Source organism: Dromiciops gliroides, chromosome 2, assembly GCF_019393635.1.
Source record: "Dromiciops gliroides isolate mDroGli1 chromosome 2, mDroGli1.pri, whole genome shotgun sequence".
NCBI lineage: Eukaryota > Metazoa > Chordata > Mammalia > Microbiotheria > Microbiotheriidae > Dromiciops > Dromiciops gliroides.
The window spans coordinates 354,412,991-354,435,659 of NC_057862.1; the positions used below are offsets into that span (position 1 = coordinate 354,412,991).

The 22,669-nt window shown below is 40.9% G+C and overlaps 1 protein-coding gene across 1 annotated transcript in view; it reads left to right on the forward strand.

Annotated features, from left to right (window-relative positions):
- CDHR2 (cadherin related family member 2) overlaps positions 1–22,669 on the forward strand; it is an 89,009-nt gene that overhangs the window by 35,733 nt on the left and 30,607 nt on the right. Inside the window, 6 exon segments of the mRNA XM_043980764.1 lie at positions 12,481–12,542; positions 13,429–13,500; positions 14,579–14,718; positions 17,504–17,557; positions 18,302–18,391; positions 20,761–20,850. Of these exon segments, the coding sequence (XP_043836699.1) occupies positions 12,497–12,542; positions 13,429–13,500; positions 14,579–14,718; positions 17,504–17,557; positions 18,302–18,391; positions 20,761–20,850 (492 nt within the window). The 5' untranslated portion in view covers positions 12,481–12,496.

The following is a 22,669-nucleotide window of genomic DNA, read 5'->3' on the forward strand; positions in this document are numbered from 1 at the left end:
ACCCATCTAAAGGCTGGCAGGAATCCTCTCTTCTCCATTGAGAAAGGATTAAGATAGAAATGGAAGACAGTCTTTTTGCTTAATTGCTAGGGAGTGAGGAGAGCTGTCTGGGAGGAATGGGATTGTGACTTTATTGTTCAATTATGGGATACTAACTCAAGAATATAGGGGCAGCTAGGTTGTGTGGTGGATAAAGCATCGGCCTGCATTCAGGAGGACCTGAGTCAAATCCAGCCTCAGACACTTCCTAGCTGTGTGATTCCTGGGCAAGTCACTTAAACCCTCATTGTGTGCCGAGAGAGAGAGAGAGAGAGAGAGAGAGAAGAGAGAGAGAGAGAGAGAGAGAGAGAGGAGAGAGAGAGAGAGAATATTAGAATATCCTTCCCTTGTTCAAGATTCCTAAAACTATATATATTTTTTTGAAATTGTCTTGTATAAGACATATAGACTACTGTTAAATAAAGCTGTTTCTGTAGGTTGGTACCCACGTGAAGAGTAAAATGTTAGTATTAATTATTTTCTTGAGATTCTAGACTTTTGGTTATTCCAGATAAGTTTTGTTGTTATTTTGCTAATTCTAGAAAGTAACATCTGGGTAGTTGAATAATAAAACACTGATTTTTTTTTTTTTTTTTTTTTGGTGAGGCAGTTGGGGTTAAGTGACTTGCTCAAGGTCATACAGCTAGTAAGTGTCAAGGGTCTAAGGCCAGATTTGAACTCAGTTCCTCCTGAATCCAGGGCTGATGCTTTATCCACTATGCCACCTAGCTGCCCAAAACACTAAATCTTTAAACTAATTTTGGTGATATTGCCATTTCAACTATATTGGCATGACCCCATTCATGAACAATGACTACTCCTACAATTATTTATCTTCTTTTGTTCTTTAGAGATTTTTCAAACTTAAGTTGGCTCTCATTACAGCTAGGCATTCTACTATGCCTCCCTGATCAACTCATTATTCTACTCTTCTCAGTGGCTTTTCCAAACCTTTTTCGTCCCTCCTCAAATTTCTCATGACTCCCCCTGCCCCTACTCGGGGGGAACCTTGTCTCAAATTTTAAGAAAAAGATTGAGGTAATTTTCTGTGACCTTCCTTTTCTCCTATCATCATCAACAACAACATCACCACCATCATATAAGCTAACATTTATATAGCACTTACTATTTGACAGGCACCTGTACTAGATGCCTTTACCAATTAGTATCTTATTCTATTCTCACAACAGCACTGGGAAATAGATGCATTCAAAGCCCTTCACAGCCCAGCCCCCTCTTATGTTTCCAGTCTTTTTACCACCTTATTCCCACATGTTATTTTTTGATCCTGTGAAATTGCCTCTTGGCAATTCCACAAATAAGATCTTCCATCTCTATGCATTTTTCTGACTATCTCCCATGCCTGGATACTCTCCCTCTTCTGATCTACCTACTGACCCTCCCTAACTTCTTTAAATCCCAACTAAATCTCTTCTTTTACGGGAAGGCTTCCCCAGCCCCTTTTAATTTTAGTGCCTTTGTTCTGTTAATTATTTCATATATAACCTGTATTTAACTTGTTTTTATATATTTGTTTATATGTTGTATCCCTTGTAAGCTCCTTGATGGCAGGTGCTATTGTGCTTCCTTTTGTGTTCTCAGAACTTAGCACAATGCCCAACACATAGTAGGCATTTAATAAATAATTATGATTGATTGATGGTACTTTAATTTATATTTATTTTGAGTTTGACTTGGTAGATGACTCTAGACATGTTATCTTTTCATAGATTTTTTTGGGGGGGGGTGAGGCAATTGGGGTTAAGTGACTTGCCCAGGGTCACACAGCTAGTAAGTGTCAAGGGTCTGAGACCGGATTTGAATTCAGGTCCTCCAGAATCCAGGGCCAGTGCTCTTTCCACTGCACCACCTAGCTGCCCCTCATAGATGTTTTAAATAGAATTGGGGTTTAAGTGACTTGCCCAGGGTCACACAGCTAGTAAGTGTTAAGTGTCTGAGGCCAGATTTGAACTCAGGTACTCCTGACTCCAGGGCCGGTGCTCTATTTCACTGTGCCATGTAGCTGCCCCAAATAGAATTTATCTGAAATAATTTTCTCTTGATTTTTGTTATTGCTATTTAGAAATGCCAATGGTTTGTGGATTTATTTTGTATCCTGATATATCAATTTTTTTTTTTTGGTGAGGCAATTGGGGTTTAAGTGGCTTGCCCAGGGTCACACAGCCAGTAAGTGTCAAATGTCTGAGGCTGGATTTGAACTCAAGTCCTCCTGAATCCAGGCTGGTGCTCTATCCATTGCACCACCTAGCTGCACCTGTATCCTGATATATTATTGATATTTGTATCTCCATATATTTGCTGATTCTCTAGGGTTTTTAAGTAAACCTCATATCTGCAAACAGGGATAATGTCTCCCTTTTGCCAATATTTATGTTTTTTATTTCTACCAATAGCATTTCTGGAATTAAGGCAAATCATAGTGAAGATTGCATTTTTGCTTTGCTGTATAACTCTTCAGAATTTGGCAGTGAAGGTGGAGGGCCTAGGAAAAGGTGGTTTTTTCGGGGGGTGGATTAGGGAGACCTGACTGTATCTGTAGGCAGAAAGGAAGGAGCCAATACATATAGAGGGAGAAATTGAAGTGTAATTGAGAGATGAATGATGAATGGATTGAGGTCAGGGAAAGGTAAAAAGATATTGGATTGGGGGCAGCTAGGTGGCGCAGTGGAAAAAAGCACTGGCCCTGGATTCAGGAGTACCTGAGTTCAAAGCCGACCTCAGACACTTGACACTTACTAGCTGTGTGACCCTGGGTAAGTCACTTAACCCCCATTGCCCTGCAAAAACAAAAACAAAAGGTATTAGATTAAGGGACATAATTGGAAGGGTTAGCTTTGGTTCAGAGGAGGAGAGGAGTCCCCTCATCTTTCAACACTGAAAAAAAGGACCAGTGAGTGATACCTTCAATAGGAAATAGGAAGTCTAGAAGACTTGGAAGGAATTCCTTGGATGGAATCATGTGTTTTGTTTTAGACACCTGTGAAAGCTTCTCATTACTGAATACCTCCCTTGGCTTCCATGACTTGATTTATCTTTCTTGGTTGTCCTTCTACCAAATGATTCCTGATTCTGCCTTCTTTGTTAGATCGTCATTTATCTCTTGCCTCTTTAATAAGGGTGCCCCTTTGCTCTGTCCTGGACCATCTCTTTTATCTATACTCTCTTCCGGGAAGCAGAATAAATTCAGTTCTAGACTTGGAGTGGGGCAGTCTTGAGTTCAAATATCATCTGATACTCTATCCTCTGAGTCTCAGTTTCCTCATCAGTAAAATGGAAATAATAATATCTGTAGTACTTCTCCCACAGGGTTATTGTGAGGATCAAATAAAATAATACAAGTAAGGTATTTTGAAAACTTGAAAGCACTATTAGACTTCAGTCTCTGAAGACAGCCTTTTAAAATGTTTGTTTTTGTATACACAGTGCCCAAAAGAGCACTAATAGGTACTTAATAGTCAGCCAATAAGCATTTATTAAGTGCCTACTATGGGCCAGGCACTGTACTAAGTCCTTGAGATATAAAGAAAGTTAAAAGACAGTCCGTATTCTCAAGGAGCTCACAATCTAATAGGAGAGACAACAAGCGAACAGATTTGTACAATTAAGCAGGATAAATAGGAAACAATTGGCAGAGGGAAGAAACTAGAATTAATAGGCTTCTTCTAGATGGTGGGATTTTATTTGGAACTTGAAGGAAGCCAGGGAAACCAGGAAGTGGAGATAAGGAAATAGAGAGTTCCAGGCATGTGGAATAGTCAGAAAAAATGCCTGGAGCCAAGAGACAGAGTGTCTTATTTGTAGAGCTGCAAGGAGGCCAAAGTCCTTGGATCTAAGAGTACATGGAGGGGTGTGAGGTGTAAGAAGATTGGAAAGGTGTGTGTGGAGGAGGAGCTAGATTATGCTTTTTTTTTTTTTTTGGTGAGGCAGTTGGGGTTAAGGTGACTTGCCCAGCGTCACACAGTAGTAAGTGTCATGTGTCTGAGGTTGGATTTGAACTCAGGTCCTCCTGAATCCAGGGCTGGTGCTCTATCCACTGCGCCACCTAGCTGCCCTGAGGAGCTAGATTATAAAAGGCTTTGAATAGCAAATAGAAGATTTATATTTGATCTGGAGCTGATAGGTAGCCACTGGACTTTATTGTGTATAGGGGTGATATGTTTGGACATGCAATGTAGAAAAAGCATTTTGCTGAATGAATAAAGGATGGACTGGAGTGGGAAGAGACTCGTGGAAAGCATACCACCTAGCAAACTATTGAAATAGTCTAGGTGTGAGTTTGCTGAGGTCCTGCACAAGGGCGGCAGCAATATCAGAGGACAGAAGAGGGGTATATTCAAGAGATGTTCCAAATGAACAGGTCCTAGCAACAGATTAGATATGAGGGGTGAAAGACAGAGAGGAGCTGATGAGCCTGGAGGACAGGGGGATGGTGGTGTCCTTGACAGTAATAGTGAAGTTTTTTCAAGGGGAGAGGGTTTTTAAGAGATAAGATAATGAGTTTGGTTTTGAATATGTTGCATTTAATATGGTGACTGGATATCCAGTCTGTGATCTTTCCAAGGCAGTTGGAGATGTGAGTTTGGAGGTCAGCAGAAAGCTTAGTAAAGGCTTGTTGAATAAATTAATGAATAGGTTAATTTCACTGGCTTCCATGGGTTCAGTTATCTGCCATGGGTTCTAATCGCTCTTCTGAACTTCAGTCCAACATCTTTCACTGTTGGATAGCTCCACCTTCATGTTTTGTAACTCATTATCTTCACTTTTTTTTTTTCTGGTGAGGCAATTGGGGTTAGTGACTTGCCCAGGGTCACACAGCTAGTAAGTGTTAGGGGTCTGAGGCTGGATTTGAACTCAGGTCCTCCTGACTCAGGGCTGGTGCTCTATTACACTGCGCCAGCTAGCTGCCCCTATCTTCATCCTTTTCAAGCTTTCCATACTTCTATTGAAAGTGCCATTGTCCTGGACCTAACCTCTTTGACTCTTCTTTTTTCCCCTTTTCAATTATTTGTCAAATCCAGTATGTTTGTCCTCTACAATATGTCTTGAATCATTTCTTCTCTTCACTCACACAACCACCATCCTACCTAGTTCAGAGGCTCATTACCTGCCATTGCGTCTTACAGACCATGTCCTACTCAAGTTTGTCCAGTGATCCAGGTTTGGGATTGGAGCAAAATGAAACACCCTCAGACACGTACATTAAACAAAAAAAATTTATTCTGTGTTATGAACTAGAAAAGTATCTATGAATATGAATACTTCTATATACAGGGGCCAGAAAGTTAGAATAGTATAAAACTGTGAATTGATAACATAGATTTTTATTAAAGAATATTCTAATAATGTAAATTATATGAACATATATTAAAGGTAGCATGGAGAGTCAGCTGAGAACCAGGAAGACCTGGGTTCAAATCGTCTCTGACACACACTGGCCATGATCCAGGCCAAATCATTTTAACCTCTCAGTGCTCTAGGACTCTCTAAGACATATGTTGCAGAAAAGGTGTTGACCTGAATTGTTAGAGTTTCCTCAGATGAGAATGTCCCTCTGATAATGAATTTCAGGTTCAGGTCCTATCCCTAACACTGTATTAAATTTAATGTGACAGTGCCATCATTGTTCTTCTTGGTTGTCTCCTGTTATTCCTCCTGTTCTCTTCTGTGTATATTAAAATATGTTTTTTGATTACCTTTTATTTCTCCTCCTCTTTCCTCCTTCCTCCTCCGCATCCTTCTCTTCCTCATCTTCCTCGTTCTCCTTGTCCTCCTCCTCCATTCTTTCTTTTTTTCTCCTCCTCCTCCTCCTTCCTTCTTCTTCCTCTCAGTCTCTCTAATCCTCTATCCCCAGTAAAAGTCCTCACTTATAACAAAAATATAGTCAAGCAAAACAATTTGTATTGCAAGTGGCCACACCACATAGTCCATCCCCTCTCCACCAAGAGGTGCATCATCAATCCTCTGGAGTAGGATTGGTTTTTGCACTGATGGGAATTCTTAAATCTTTCACAGCTTTCCTTTATAATGTTATGGAAATGGCATATACTGTTCTTGTTCTGCTCGCTTCACTTTACATCAATTCATATAAGAGGCCCCAGGTTTCTCTGAATGGATCTCCTGTGCCATTTCTTTTCTTTTTTTTTTTCTTTTTTTTTTGCAGGGCAATGAGGGCTAAGTGACTTGCCCAGGGTCACACAGTAGTAAGTGTCAAGTGTGGAAGGCCAGATTTGAACTCCAGGTACTCCTGATTCCAGGGCCAATGCTTTATCTACTTCGCCACCCTAGCTGCCCCCTCCTGTGCCATTTCTGAAAGCTCATTAATACCCTATAACTTATTAGTCATTCCCAAATTAATGAGCACCCACTTTGTTTCCAGTTCTTGCTTCAATAAAAAGTATTGTTATAAATACTTTGGGTATGTATAGGTCCTTCTTTGATCTTTTTGAGTATATATGCTTAATAATACCAATATCTAGCTTTTATATAGCACTTTGAAGTTTCAAATGCTTCACATTTATGATATTTCATTTAATAGTGGCATTGCTGAATAAAATATAACATTGAACAAAATTAGTTTACCTAATGATAGCATAGCAAGGATATTCAGCAAGAATATAATATTCCACGTTTTTTCCCTTCCTCTCCCATTCCCCCCTCCCTAAGACAGTAAGCAATCTGATATAGGTACACATGTACAATCATGATTGAAACAGATTTCTGCGTTAGCTATGTTTCACCCCCCCCCAAAGAACCCAAGAAAAGTAAAGAAAGGAAAAATTATGCTTCAATCTACATTCTAAGTCCATCAGTTCTCTATCTGGAGCTAGATAGCATTTTTCTTCATGAGTGTTTTGAGGTTCTGGTGGTTCATTACATTGATGAGAGTTATTAAGTCTTTCATAGTGGTATATCTTTACAATATAGCAGTTACTGTGTACAAGGTTATCTTGGTTCTGCTCACTTCATTTTGCATCAGATGTTCACATATAAGTCTTCCTAGGTTTTTTAAAAAATCATTCCCTTCATATTTCTATCATGCCATAGCACAATAGCATTCTATCACATTCATACACCATAACTTGTTTCCAATTCTTTTCCACCAAAAAAAGAGTGGCTATACATATTTTAGTACATCTAGGTCCTTTTCCTTTGATCTCCTTAGGACATACACCTTGTAGTGGTTTTGCTGGGTCAATATTTAGACACAATTTTGTAGCCTTTTGGACACAGTTGTAAATTGTTCTCTAGAATGGTTGGACTAGTTACAGCTCCACCAACAGTGCATTAGTGTGCCTATTTTTCTACATCTCTTTCAGCACTTGTCATTTTCCTTTTCTGTCATCTTAGCCAATCTGATGAGTGTGAGATGGTACCTCAAAGTTCTTGTAATTTGTATTTTTCTAGTTATTATTGACTGGGAAAATTTTTTTTCGTGTGACCTATTTAAATTTTTTATTATTTATTTATTTGCGGGGCAATGAGGGTTAAGTGACTTGTCCAGAATCACACAGCTAGTAAGTATCAAGTGTCTGAGGCCGAATTTTGAACTCAGGTCCTCCTGAATCCAGGGCCAGTGCTTTATCCACTGTGCTACCCAGCTGCCCCTTCATATGACTATTGATAGCATTAATGTATTCCTTTGAAAATTGACTATTCATATCCTTTGAACATTTATCAACTGGAGAATGAGTTATAAATTTGTCTCAGTTCTCATATATTTGAGAAATGAGACCTTTATCAGAGAAATCCTGTGACACTCCTCCCACACTACCCCATTTCCTAATTTTGTTTTAATTTTGGCTTTCTTGGTTTTGTTTTTGCAACTTTTTTTTTTAACCTCCCATGAACCTCTTTATTTCTTGTTTGGTAATGAATTCTTCCTCTTTTCATAGATCTGTTTGCCTTTGGTTTTAAGATACATACTGTTTAGGATTATAGGAAAAGTTCTATTATTTCCTTTGCTTTCTAATGTTTTTTTTTAATAGGAATGGGTATTGAATTTTGTCAAAAAGCATTTTATGTATTTATTGATATATATATTGATATATAACATATATAATTGATATATAATTTTTCTTGTTTTTGTTATTGATATGGTCAGTTTTGCCTATAGCTTTCCAAATATTGAACCAACCCTATTATTTCTGGTATAAATCCAACTTGGCCATAGTATAGAATCTTTGTGATATATTGTTGTAATCTCCTTGCTAGTATTTTATTTTGAAATTTTTTGCATCAATATTCATTAGGGAAATCAGTCTTAAGTTTTCTTTCTCTGTTTTTGCTTTCCCTTATTTGGGTATTGAAACCATATTTGTGTCATAGGAGAAATTTGCTGGAACTCCCTCTTCAGAATTATTGTAATTAATTGATCCTTTTTAAAAAATATTTTTACTTAAAGTTTTGAATTCCAAATTCTATTCCTCTCTCCCCCTTCCTCCCCCCCCTCCCTAAGGTGGTAAACAATCAGATATAAGTTATATATGTGCAATTACGTAAAACATTTCCATATTAGTCATTATGTATAAGAAGACTAAATAAAAGAAATAAAAGAAAGAAAATAAAAATAGCATACTTCAGCCTATATTCAATCAATATCAGTTCTTTTTCTGGAAATGAAGAGTATGCTTTGAATTAATTGATCTTTAAATGTTTGGCAGAATTATCTTGTAAATCCATCTTGTCTTGTGTGTGTGTGTTTTTTTAATTTAGGGAGCTCATTTATGTTTTGTTCAATTTTTTTTTTTTAGTGAGGCAATTGGGGTTAAGTGACTTGCCCAGGGTCACACAGCTAGTAAGTGTTAAGTGTCTGAGGCTGGATTTGAACTCAGGTACTCCTGACTCCAGGGCCTGTGCTCTATCCACTGTGCCACCTAGCTGCCCTCAATTCCTTTTTTTAAAAATAGGTTTATTTATGTATTCTATTTCCTGTTCTGTTAACCTGGGCAATTTACCTTTTAGAACTATTTATCTGTTTCAATTAGATTGTCAGTTTTATGAGAATATAGTTGGTCAAATAGTTCTTAATAATTAGTTTAATTTTATCTTCATTGGTGGTACATTCACTCTTTTTATTTTTGATACTGGTATTTTGGTTTTCTTCTTTCTTTTGTAAAAAATAAAATTAACCGATGGTTAAATCTATTTTATTTTTTCTCATAAAGCCAGTCATTTGTTTTATTTATTTATTCAATTAAAAAACCATTTTATTAATCTCCCCTTTGATTTAAAGATTTCTATTTAATAGACATTTAATTGGGGATTTTAAATGTGTTTTTCTAGTTGTTTTAGTTGTTCTTTCTCTTCTTTGTAGGCATCTAGAGATATAAAATCTCCACTAACTACTAATTTGGCCACATCTCATAAATTTTGGTATATTGTCTCATTATTGTCATTATCTTTAATGAAATTATTGTTTCTATGATTTTTCCACTCATTCTTTAAGATTGGGTTACTTAGGGGATAGCTAGGTGGTGCAGTGGATAGAGCACCGGCCCTGGAGTCAGGAGGACCTGAGTTCAAATCCGGCCTCAGACACTTAACACTTACTAGCTGTGTGACCTTGGGCAAGTCACTTAACCCCCATTGCCTCACCAAAAAAAAAATTAATTACAAACTAAGTAACCCAATCTTTTTTATTTTTTTAGAAAAACAAAATACCATTCTATCCCAACATAATTGATTTACATTCATAACTTCTGTTTAAGTATGCTCCTTCTAAGTGTCTTAATGGTAATGTTCTTAGTGGTTACATGTATCATCTTCCAGTAAAGGAATGTAAACAGTTTAACCTCAAGTCCCTTATGATTTCTCACTCATGTTTACCTCTTTATGCTTTTCTTGTGTCTTGTGTTTAAATGTAATGTTTTCTATTCATCTCCAGCCTTTTCATCAGCAATGCTTGAAACTCTTCTATTTCATTAAATATCTGTTTTCCCCCCACATGTATGATTATAATCGATTTTGTTGGGTAGGTTATTCTCGTTTGTAATCATAGCTTCTTTGTCCTTTGGAATATCATATTCTAAGCCTTCTGCTCTTTTATAATGCTATGTGATAAACTTGTGTTGTCCTGACTGTGGCTCCATGGCAATTGAATTATCTCTTTCTGGCTGCATGTATTTTTTCTTTGACCTGAGAGTTCTGGATTTTGGCTAAAATATTCCTGAGAGTTTTCATTTTGAGATTTCCTTAAGGGAGTGACTGGTGGATTCTTTCAATTTCTACTTTGCTTTCTAGTTCTGATATCTGGGCAGTTTTTCCTTTATAATTTCTTGAAATATGATGTCTAGGTTCTTTTCCTGATCATGATTTTCAAGTAGTACAATAATTCTAAAATTACCTCTCCTTGATCTGTTTTCCAGATCAGTTGTTTTTCTGATGAGATAATTCACATTTTATTATTTTTTCTTTTTTTTAATACTTTGTTTTATTGTTCTTTCAAGTCACATGGAGTCATTGGCTTCCACTTAATCTATTCTAATTTTTAAGGAGTTTTTTTCTACATTTTTGTGCTTCTTTTACCAAGCTGTTAATTTTTTTCATAGTTTTCCTGCCATAGCTATAATTTTTTTCCATTTTTCTTCTACCACTCTTATATGATATTATCTTTCTTTGTTGGGCTTGTGTCCCATATGCATTTTTTCTTGTGAGGCAATGAGGCTTAAGTGACTTGCCCAAGGTCACATAGCTAGTAAGTGTCAAGTGTCTGAGGCTGGATTTGAACTCAGTTCCTCCTGAATCCAGGGCCAGTGCTTTAGCCTTGGCACCACCTACCTGCCTCCATCTGCATCTGCATTTTTCTTTGAGATTTTGCTGGTAGATGTTTTCAAGTCATTGTCTTCTTCTGAGTTTATGCCTTGAGTTTCCCACATTAGTTTTTTATGGCTAGGTTCCTTTTTTGTTGGGGGACTTATTTTTTAGCCTATCTTTTTTTTTTTACTTTGGACTTTATGTTATGAGCTCTGCTCACCTTTGTTGGGGGGATGAAGGGGATGACTGGCCTGGTCTTTCATGTCCTTCTGCTGTTTTCACAGCTAGTTCTAGGGCCTGTAAGTTTTTCGTGCTTCCAAAGTGGTATGATCCAAGGAGAGGTCTCATCACAGTCTTCATGATCTGTACTCTGGTCCTTTTCAAGAAAGGGCTGGGGCAGCTAGGTGGGCCAGTGGATAGAGCACCGGCCCTGGATTCAGGAGTACCTGAGTTCAAATCCGACCTCAGACCCTTGACACTTACTAGCTGTGTGACCCTGGGCAAGTCACTTAACCCCAATTGCCTCACCAAAAAAAAAAAAGGGCCACTGCACCTTTACAATGGCATCCACTTTTCCTTATCCTGGAACTATGACCTAGAACTGAGTAATGGGTAAGAGGGCCACCAAACAATGCCTGATTTTGCACTTAATGCTAGCACAGGTATTCCCTAGGATTTTTTTCTGATTAGGTGTTCAATACCCCTACCATCCTGGGGAGCTCCAGGTGTTCCCTCATTGTTGCTGCTACCCCCCAGGCCCATAGCTGGTGTTGCTGCCACTGAGATGCACTCTCAGCTAGGCCTCACCTTACAGACCTATCTTTCTGTGTTTATCAGCTGCCGTGGGCTGGAAAAATGACTTACTGTGACTTTTTGTTGTTTTTTTCTTTTCTTTTTTTTTTTGTGGGGCAATGAGGGTGAAGTGACTTGCCCAGGGTCACACAGCTAGTAAGTGTCAAGTGTCTGAGTCCAGATTTGAACTCAGGTCCTCCTGAATCCTGTGCTGGTGCTTTATCCACTGTGCCACCTAGCTGCCCCCCTTTGTTGTTGTTGTTGTTTTTTTCTGCTGAGAATTCAGTTAAATATATTATTCAAGTAGGTATAGAGGGGTGTATTGGGAGAACTTGGCAAGAATTCTGGTCTCATTCTGCCATCTTGGCTCTACCCTATTTCCAGGAGGTGCTAAGTTAATATTTAATTGAATTGAAGAAATGAGCAAGGATTTCCCCTGGACTTTGTAATAGAACTCATTTAACAAAAGAAACTTATTTAACAATATCATAGAAAAGATGCAGCAAAGATACAGTGTTATTTCAGTTGGGTGCAAATCCCCACCCTCCTGGAGGTAGATGTTCTTGGGGTATAGGAGAGACTATGGTAGAAATTGAGTGACTGTGTCTTTGAAGGATGGGGTGAGCCTAGGACATTGTGTTCTCAGTGGTAGAGTTGAATAAGAAGAATTATATCTGGGTAACTTTATTGGTTTTTTTTTTTTTTTGATGGGGCAATGAGGGTGAAGTGACTTGCCCAGGGTCACACAGCTAGTAAATGTCAAATGTCCGAGGTCGGATTTGAACTCAGGTCCTCCTGACTCCAGGGCCGGTGATTTATCCACTGCGCCACCTAGCTGCCCTTGGTAACTTTATAGAATCCTTTTCTTTTCTACAGGTTGCCCCAGGACAGGATGGCCTGGAGCCTGCTGATCCTCCTGCCCTGTCTCTTGGTCTCTGGTAGGAACTTCCCTCCTGTCCTTCTCTTCTCCCCCATCCTCTGTGACTGGTGGCATACTGATGCCTGGAGACATTGTTCTCCCATTGGTGTTCCCTCTCTGGTCCAGTGAAGCCCCCGAGAGTCAGTGTCCAGAATGGGAAAGTTTACCTGAGAGTTCTGAAATTACTAGTGCCCAGCCCTCTAAGGGTCTTCTGGGAAGGGCACTGTTAATTACCCTGGTCTTGGGATTCCCCCCTTGGCCTTGGACTTCATTCTAGAGCCTTTACTTTCATATAGTTGCTAATGGCCCAGTCCTATGCCCAGACTGTGAAGCTTATAGGACAGGGTGATATCCATGTGCATGCCCATGGGAAGAGGGTGTATCAGAGTTGGGACTGGGAGGATCATGGGTGAAGCTGGTGCTTGGGGAGTTATGGGTTAGAGGAAGATGGGGTTCAACTCAGGGTTAGGATCAGGGTTGGGGGTGAGATTTGAGGAGTCATGAGCTAGAGGAAGCTGAGACTCAAGGAGCAAAGCTGGTGAGCGGTCAAGATTATGACCAGTACTGAAGCTTGGGATTTGTGGAGGCTGGGGATCAGGGTGAGGGGCTTCGATTGGGGGGGCCCAGAACTCAGGGCAGGTAGGATACCAGGATAAGGGTCAGGACAGGGGACTGGGACTTGGGCATTCTGAGGCTTTGGCTTAGAGCTCAGAGCCAGGGCACAGGGTTGGTTGGGAATTGGGAAGGCAGAGGCTCAGTGCTCATTACTCAGAGCAGGAAATTAGATGAAGGTTAAACTGGGCTTGGAGTCTGGTGCTTTGGGGTCAGGGTTCAAGGTTGGAGATTGGGTCTTGGGAAGCAAGGTCTCAGGTCACAGGGCTCAGGGCTCAGTATTGCCTTTACAGTTCATGGAAACTCGGCTCCAAGTTTCACCAGAAACATGACTGTAGTTACCCTATCTGAAGACATGCCTGTGGGTAAGTACCTGTTGTGTCAAGGTGGGAGGCTTGGCCCAGGGTGTAGGCCTATGACAAGGGACTGAAATGATCTCAAAAGAGATAGGACAGTGCTGCAGACCTATGTCCATTTGTACCTGAGCTGTTGACTGAAAAAAATCATTCCTACTTCTTAGCCACAAAACAGTAGACTTTTATGTCTCAAGAGACCTTAAAAATGATCTGCCTCAACTCTCATTTTACAGATCAGGAAACTGAGGCCTAGGGCAAGAAAGGACTTGCCTAAGATCCCAGGCTTGACACCATGTCCTCCAACTACCCATCTCCCCAGTTGCTCCTTCTGCTGTCAAGTTTTTAATATATTTTTCAGTTTGGGGGTTTCTAAATATAATTTTCAAATGTGTCCCTCCAGGTACCTGCCCTTGAAACATTTTCATGAAGTGACTTCCATGGAAAGGCTAGCTATGGGCTTCAGTTAACTCAAAGTTTTACCATTGGTCTCTGCCCTTGTCCTCTCTGTGCCCATAAAGTAGTAAAGATGGGGCAGTGGCAAGAGCACCGGAATAAAAAGCAGATGACCTGTGTTCAGGTCCTTGCTGCACTGCAATACTGCTATACGTTACTGTGCTATACTGCTATACACTCACTCTGTCACCTGGAGTAAGTTGCCTCCCATCTTTAGGCCTCATTTTCCTGATCTGCAAAATTAGGAGGTTGGACCCAAATTTAGGGCACTAGATGATGCCTAAAGCACTTTCCACCTCTGACATGCTATGTCCTAGAATCCCTTCTGACTCTGCCAGCCTGTGTTATTTGTTCCAACACTGAATCAAACCATCAACCCATGCACACTTAATAAGTGCCTGTTCTCAAGCCGGAACGCCTAGATCTGACATTCTAGAATCTGTTGACCTCCAAGGTTCTTTCTAACCCTGATAAGCCATGTATGTCTGCAAAACCTAGGTAGCCCCAGAAGTTCTTCTAGGGCCATGCCCTGCCTCCCACTCAGGCCTAAGGGTCAACTATGAAGAAAACGCTGTGTGTGTGTGTGTATGTGTGTGTGTGTATTATCAGGTCTCTCTTCTCTCTCCAACTCCAGGGCATACAGCTTTCTGGATTACAGCCACGGACCCAGATAATGACCCTCTGACCTATGATATGAGTGGTCGTTATTCCTATTTCTTTGGGGTCAACAAGAACACAGGGGAGGTGGACCTGAGCAGTCCTTTGGACTATGAGGTAAAACCTTGGGAATAAGATGGGAGCAGGTCAACATGAGCTGAAACTGGAAGGAAGAGAAGAGGAAGTCCTTTGGAAAGACAGCACACAGGACATTAACATCTAGGGACTATATACCATGAGAGGCAGCACGTATTTGGATTTAGGAAAACAGGTTCAAATGTAGCCTTAGTCACTTTTTTTTTTTGGCAGGGCAATGAGGGTTAGGTGACTTGCAGAGTCACACAGCTAGTAAGTGTCAAGTTTCTAAGGTCGGATTTGAATTTAGGTCCTCCTGAATCCAGGGCTGGTGCTTTATCCACTGCATCACCTGGCTGCCCCACCCCTTAGTCACTTTTAAAGAAATTACTATTAATTTTTTTTTTTTGTGAGGCAATTGGGGTTAAGTGACTTGCCCAGGGTCACACAGCTAGTTAAGTATTAAGTGTCTGAGGCCGAATTTGAACTCAGGTACTCCTGACTCCAGGGCCGGTGCTTTATCCACTGCGCCACCTAGCCGCCCCTACTATTCATTTTTAACATTCATCTTTTTAGAATTTTGAGTTCTGAATTCTCTTCCTCTCTCCTACCTCTCCCCCACCCATTGAGAAGGCAAGAAATGTGGTGTCAATTATAATGTGAAATCATGCAAAAACATATTTCTATATTAGCCATGTTGCCAAAAAAGGTAAGAAAAATAAAGTGAGATAGTATGCTTCAATTTGCCTTCAGACTCTGTCAGTTCTTTCTTTCTCTGGAGGTGGATAGCATTTTTCATCATAAGTCCTTTAAAGTTGTCTTGAATCATTATATTGATCCAAATAGCCAAGTCATTCACAATTGACCAGTGTGCAATATTGCTGTTATTTTGTGTATTTTGTTTTCCTGGTTCTGCTCACTTTACTTTGCCTCAGTTCATGTAAGTCTTCCCAGGTTTTTCCTGAAAGCATCCTGCACAATAGTATTCCATCACAATCATATACTATAACTTGTTTAGCTATTCTCCAATAGATGGGCATCCCCTCAATTTCCAATGCTTAGCCACCATTAAAAGAGCTGCCATACTGAACAAGTTGTGGTACATGAATGTAATGGAATACTATTATGCTGTAAGAAACGATGAGCAGGAGGAGTTCAGAGAAACCTAGAAGGACTTGCATGAACTGATGATGAGTGAAGATGAGCAGAGCCAGGAGAACATTGTACACAGTATCAACATTGTGTGTTTGTTTTTTGTTGTTGTTGTTTTGTTTTTAACATTATGTGTTGATCAACTGTGATAGACTGGATTCTTCTCACCAATCCAATGGTATAAGAAAGTTCCAAAGGACTCATGATGGAAAAGGCTTGGGGCAGCTAGGTGGCACAGTGGATAGAGCACTGTTCCTGGATTCAGGAGTACCTGAGTTCAAATCCAGCCTCAGACACTTAACACTTACTAGCTGTGTGACCCTGGGCAAGTCACTTAACCCCAATTGCCTTACAAAAAAAAAAAAAGAAAGAAAAGGCTCTCCAAATCCAGAAGAAAAAAAAAGGAACTGTGGAATATGGATGCTGATTGGACCATACTATTTCTTTTGTTTTTGGTACTATTGTTTTTCTTTTTTGAGGTTTTTCCTTTTTACTCTGATTCTTCTCGTATAACATGACTAATGCAGAAATATGTTTAATGTTATTTTATATATATATACATATGTGTATATATAAATATAAATATAAATAAAACCTATATCAGATTACCTGCTGTCTAGGGGAGGGGGGAGGTAGAAAAATTTGAAATTGGAAATCTTATCTAAACAAATATTGAAAACTAAAATAAATAAATAAATATTTTAAAAAAAGAACTGCCATAAATATTTTTGTACATATAGATCCTTTTCCTTTTTCTTTGATATTTTTGGGATATGGACCTATTGTTGGATCAAAGTTTATGTACAGTTTTATAGCCCTTTGGGCATAGTTCCAGACTGATCTCCAGAATGGTTGGATCAGATCACAACTCAATTAACAGTACATTAGCGTGCCAATTTTCCTACATCTTCTCTAATCTTCTCATTTTCCTTTTCTGTCATATTGGCCAATCTGATAGTTGTGAGGAGGTATCTCAGAGTTGTTTTAATTTAATCTTTCTATAGTTAATAGTGATTTAGAGTATTTTTTCATATGACTATAAATAGCTTTCATTTATCAGAAAATTGCCAGTTCATATCTTTTGACCATTTATCAATTGGGGAATGACTCATATTCTTATCAATTAGAATCAGTTCCCTATAAATTTGAGAAACAAGGCCTTTATCAGAAAAAAAGTTGCTGTAAAAATACCAAGGACACTTATTAGATGTGTCACCCTGGGCAAGTCATTTGTAAGATGATGGCATTGGACTAGATGATCTCTAAGGCTCCTTTTGGCTCTAAATCTATAATTATAATACAAGAATAGTCCTCACTCTGTAAATTAATGTAGCAGGTCAGTAGATAACACATTTGGGTAAAGATTAGGGGTATAGATTAGGGGATCTGGGAAGATGACGTGGACTGAGAAATCCAGGTCAGAGGGCACAGAATGAGGGATTCTGGGAGAGATATAGATTGGGAGAATATAGATAGATCTGGAAGGGAAAGGGACACATTTGGTAACTTGAAGAGCTCAAGCTGGAGGAAGGAACAAAGGATATAGCATTGGCAGGAGTGTGGGCACTGGATAGGTGACCCTTCACAGTTTAACCCCCTGAAATCTGTGGTTCATACTCAATGGGCCCACACTGGGTCAGCTTTACATCACATCTCCCTTCTTGCTTTTCCACAGACATTGTACGTTTTCTCTGTCACCATCTATGTGTGGGATAACATAAATCCACAGGTATGTTGGGAGAATGCCTAGGGCTTGAAAAGTTGAGGTGGAGATTAGGAGTTGAGGTGGGTTAGGAGTTCCAGAGGACCAGTTTAGGACACAGACAACTCTTGCGTTTGTGATATTCTATTTTTTCCCTAGGCATGGCCAACAGGTGGTTAGACAAACTTCAGGGTAAGAAAAGAGGAATCCCAGGCGGGGGCATAAAAGGCTATATTTGGGAGGTGAGCAAGAAAAAAACAAAAGCCAGGCTGGGTTGGTACCATGGTGTCTGAAGATCACCGAGATCCCAGCACTTGGGTAGGAGAGAAGATGAGTTGCTCAACAAGAGACTGAGGATAGGAAGTCATGTGACATCCACATGTAATATCAGAGCATGCCATATCATTTGTCAAGCTTGATCTATTTCCTAAAGTCCCAGACTTTTTCTGAGAACATCTGGCATTTTCTGCTTCTCTCCTTATCCCAGAACCAAGATGGTCAGGAGTGGATTCATGTATGTCCCTTCCTCACTCAGCTAGACCTATCAAATTGTGGCTTAGGCACAGGGAGCCTAGCTGCACTGAACTTTAAGAAGGTTCTGTGCTGTGGTTAGGCAGCTCTCAGAATGAAAGGAATTCAATTTAGCTAATATTTATTAAGCACCTACTATGTACAAGGTATCACATTCTGGGGTTACACATATGCAAATGACATGGTCTTTACCTCCAGGGATCATACAGTCTAATATGGGCCTCCTCTTCCCTCATAAAGGTGCAGAAAGAGCTACAAATCGTCGTGCTTGATGTAAATGACAATGATCCAGTCTTCCAGGATACACCCTATTTTACTAGCATCAATGAGGTAGAGTATGCTATGAGCTCAGGAATCTTGGATGGAGGGCAGTGGGATATTTCTAGTGTAAAGGTCAGGACCAAGGAAATTGGGATCAGAACCAAGAAGAGAGGACCAGCCTCAGGACCAAAGAAGGCATAAACCTTGGGGTTAGGATCGAGGAGAGAGGGCTCTGAGTGAGGACAGGGGTCTGAAGTAAGAACCAAGAAGAGCAGAACTCCACATTTGATCTTTGCCATTTGTGGGCTTGGGGAGAGTAATGGTGCTGGTGGTGTTGAGACAGAGAAGAATAACATACCATTCTTACCATCCAGAATTTTCCATTCTGTCCCTTCCTTGGGGCATCATATGTCAGATAATTCTGTAGTGATTAAAAATGTGCAAAGTACTTCATGGAAACAGGTAAGTATTATTATCTCTATTTTCCTGATAGGAAAAAAAAAAAGTCAGAGAGATGAAGTGACTTGCCTTGGTCATACAATTTGTCTGTGGTAGAGTCTAGATTCCAAGTTAGGACTCTTGATTCCAAATATAATGAAAGTCTAAAATCAGGATTACCAGTCAGGAGACTATTGGAGTAATCCAGGTGGGAAGTGTTAAGGACCTGAACTAGACTGGAGAGGTGGGTATTATGGGGTAAAGGAAAGTGCACTAGGTCACAACTTAGGCCTAGGTTCTAGTCCCTGCCATTAATTAACTATAACCTTGGGCAAGTCAGTTGCCATTTGTGGGCCTCAGTTTTTCCAACTGTAAAATATGAAGTTTGAATTCATTATCTTCAGATGCTCTTTCTAATTCTATTAGTATGAGTCAAAAAGTCTAAGAGAAGATGGAATGGACGAGAGATACAGTGGAGGTAGAACTTGCAAAACTCAGTGACTGATTAGATGTAAGGAATAAAAGAAAGAAAAATAATTTTCCTGCCCAAGTAGTAAGGAAGATGGTGGAAACAGTAACAGGGAAGTCAGGAAAGGGGGTTGATTTTGAAGGGAAGATGAAGTTAGTTTTGAATATATTGATATCCAGAGGCAACATCCAGGCTCAGATATCTAGCAAGCAGTTGGAGAGGATGGATCTTCAGAGATGCCAGGGTTAGAAATATTGTTTGAGTAGTTAGTTATCAACACAGAAATGAACATTGAAATTGCAAGTAAATGAGATTAGCAAGGAACAGAGAAAGAAGAGAACTGGACTAAGCATTGCCACTTTGGAAAGGTCTCTTCTAAGGACATGGGAGGAGGAAGTGTTAGTTTCAGAGACAGAGACTGAGTCATAGGGGAGGTGGGAGGAGAACCCAGAGAGGGCAATATTATAAGAGACAAGAGAAGAGAGAGAATCCAGGAAGGGGTGGTTGTGAGTCAGATGCTTTGGAGAGGAGGGTGAGGTCCGAGAAGATTGGATTCGATGACTCTGAGGTCCCTGGTCACATTGGGAAGAGCAGTTTCAGGTAACTGGTGAGGCTAGAAGCTAGATTTCAGGGGCTGAAGACAATGAGTGGACAGTATATGACTCAGGGTACATGGACTGTTCTTTCCAAGAGACTGTCAGAGAAGAGAGATGGTTCAGTAGCTTAAGTAGGCTACAGAAAAGGCTTATTTCTTTTTTAGGATTAAGGTGTCTGGAATATGTTTATGGGATGAAGGAAAGGAGCCAAATGAGGAGAACTTGAAGAAGCAGGAGAAAGAGAGGAACGATTAATAGACTAAGGCTCTTGAGGAAGTGGGAGGGAATGGGATCAAGGGCACAGGAAGAGAGGTTCATCTTAGTGAAGAGGGGTGATACATCTGAGGCCTGAAGGAAGGAAGAGAGGACAGGTGAATATATACACACACACACACACACACACATATATATATATATATATATTTGTAGATGGAGAAGGAGATTTAAGTCTAATTAATTTGCTCTTGGTGAAGTAAGAAATGAGATAATCTATTAGGAGTAAAGGGATAAGGGTGAGAAGGAAAAGTGAGAGAGGCTTGATGGTTTGAGGGAGAGAGAAGGAGGTTTGAAATAAGGTATGGAAGGTGGAAGGGAAGGGAGCAGTAATGAGGAAATAGCTCCCCTCAAATGTCCCCCATGAGTTTGGCCCCCAAGACCTGTTCTCTTTGGGCTTGTGCCAGTCTTAGAGAGCTGGATGGAGCCCATGGACAACAAAGGAGAAAGTTCTAGATTCAGTTCCTGGAGGAAGAACTCATTCTCTGGAGGGAGAACTTCCAGGTCTCAGAAGCTGAGAAGGCCTGAGTCTTCACTCACTCCTGCCCCCATGTCAGGAGGGTGGCTCAGGTCCCCATGACTGGGGTTTTGAGCCGATCCAGAACTGGGGGTGATATGTACAGCCCTTAAAGCTCCTGATCCTTCTCTTCCCTATGTTATAGACCCTGCCTGTGGGCTCTCAGGTTTACACAGTGAGAGCAGAAGACCCGGACACAGGGTTAGGTGGCCTGGTGAACTACACCATTCTTGAGGTGAGTCAGGCAGGGATCAAAGTCATATTGGTGTTCTGAGATCACCTAGGGTGGAGGGTCATTCATGGGCTATGGATCCATGAGACAACAGGTATCTTCTGATGCCTTCCGGATCCAGAGACTTTGGGCTGTTCTAGGAACCTGAAAGCGGGATTGCACCTTGGATGGCCACAAGAGGGCAGTGTCTTCTCACAGAACTAGTTGGGACCAACCTAGGCGTGTGGAAGGGGAAGAGGCACTGGGAGATGTCCCTTCCCCCTACATCGGACAGCTTTGGGGCTATGAGTGGGCAGGGAAGAAGGAGGAGGATCTGTTGGGTGAAACAGAACAGCTCAGGGGAGATGGACTCTAGCACCATCTCTCACTCCCAAGCCTACTCTTCTGAGCTGCTGTTTCTCCATCAGTATAAGGAGGGAGTTGGATTAGTCTCTGAGGTTCATCCCCAGCCTAACATTCTGGGTTTTTATTCCTTTTTTTTTTTTGCGGGGCAATGGTGGTTAAGTGACTTGCCCAGGGTCACACAGCTAGTAAGTGTCAAGTGTCTGAGGCCGGATTTGAACTCAGGTCCTCCTGAATCCAGGGCCGGTGCTTATCCACTGCGCTACCTAGCCGCCCCTGGGTTTTTATTCTAACGACTCTGGTACCTCTCATACACCATAATTCTATCTTTGTTTTCTGAGGGGAAAGTCCCTAAAAAATATCACAGAATCATCCACCCTCAGAGTAGGAAGGACAGCAGCTAATCCAATTAAGTGACTTCCCTGGGGTTACAATTTAGATTTGAATACAAGGCAGAGGGTTTAGAGCTAGAAAGGACCTTAGAGACCTCGGACCTCTTTATTCTACAGATGAAGAAACTGAGGTACAGGGAGGGGAAGGCGCATGACAAATCATTGGCAGAACCTGGACTAATGCTCAAATCTCCCTATTCCCAGCCAAGGCTCAGAGTAGCGGGACTTAAGTGGGACCAGAGCCATAGGAATTCGTGTGTGTGTGTGTGTGTGTGTGTGTGTGTGTGTGTGTGTGTGTGTGAGAGGGCAGGAGGACAAATTAAGTAGTGGAGGGTGGTGAGGATAGGAGTGGGGCAGAGGACAATCCAACTTCAAGCACAACAGGAGAGGGGATGTCCTGTTTCCTTAACCCTTTCCCCACCATGATTGTGGGGATAGCCCCCCGGGGAAGGAGGCTCCACTAAAACTGGACTGAAAGAGTTGTACTCTGAGTCAGTTCAGACAAGCAGAGGTGCCAAGCTGAAATTTGGGGAAAGGATCAATTCTGGGGGGAAAACCCCAAATCCATCCCTCCCAACATTAGTTCCCCAGCTCCAAAAATCGGTTAGGTTGGATGGTTAGTTATGACTCTAATCAGGACTCTTGTGCTTTTGTCTCAGCTCCGGCTGGAGGGCACATGGGCCCTCTAATTGCTCCCCTAATAGCTTGGGTTCAGTGTGGGTAGTAAACATGGTTGCCAGTTGTAGGAGGAAGGAATTGACTGTGGCTCTCTGCTCAACTTCAGAGATCCCTAAGTGCTAGATGGAAGAGATGGAGGGCAATGTGTTGGGTGGGAGCAGAACTAGAGATGATGAGCCTCTGGGGAAAGAAGGAAAGGGAGGCCAGGACACTTGGGAAGCCTCAGAGCTGACTCAGCTGGGCCCAGGCCTACCCTCCTTCAGGATCCAGAGCAGTGGCCTGCCCTTGCCCTATCAGTAACTGGGCTGAGCTCTCGTTTGATCTTTTTTTTTTTTTTTTTGGTGGGGCAATGGGGGTTAAGTGATTTGCCCAGGGTCACACAGCTAGTAAGTGTCAAGTGTCTGAGGCTG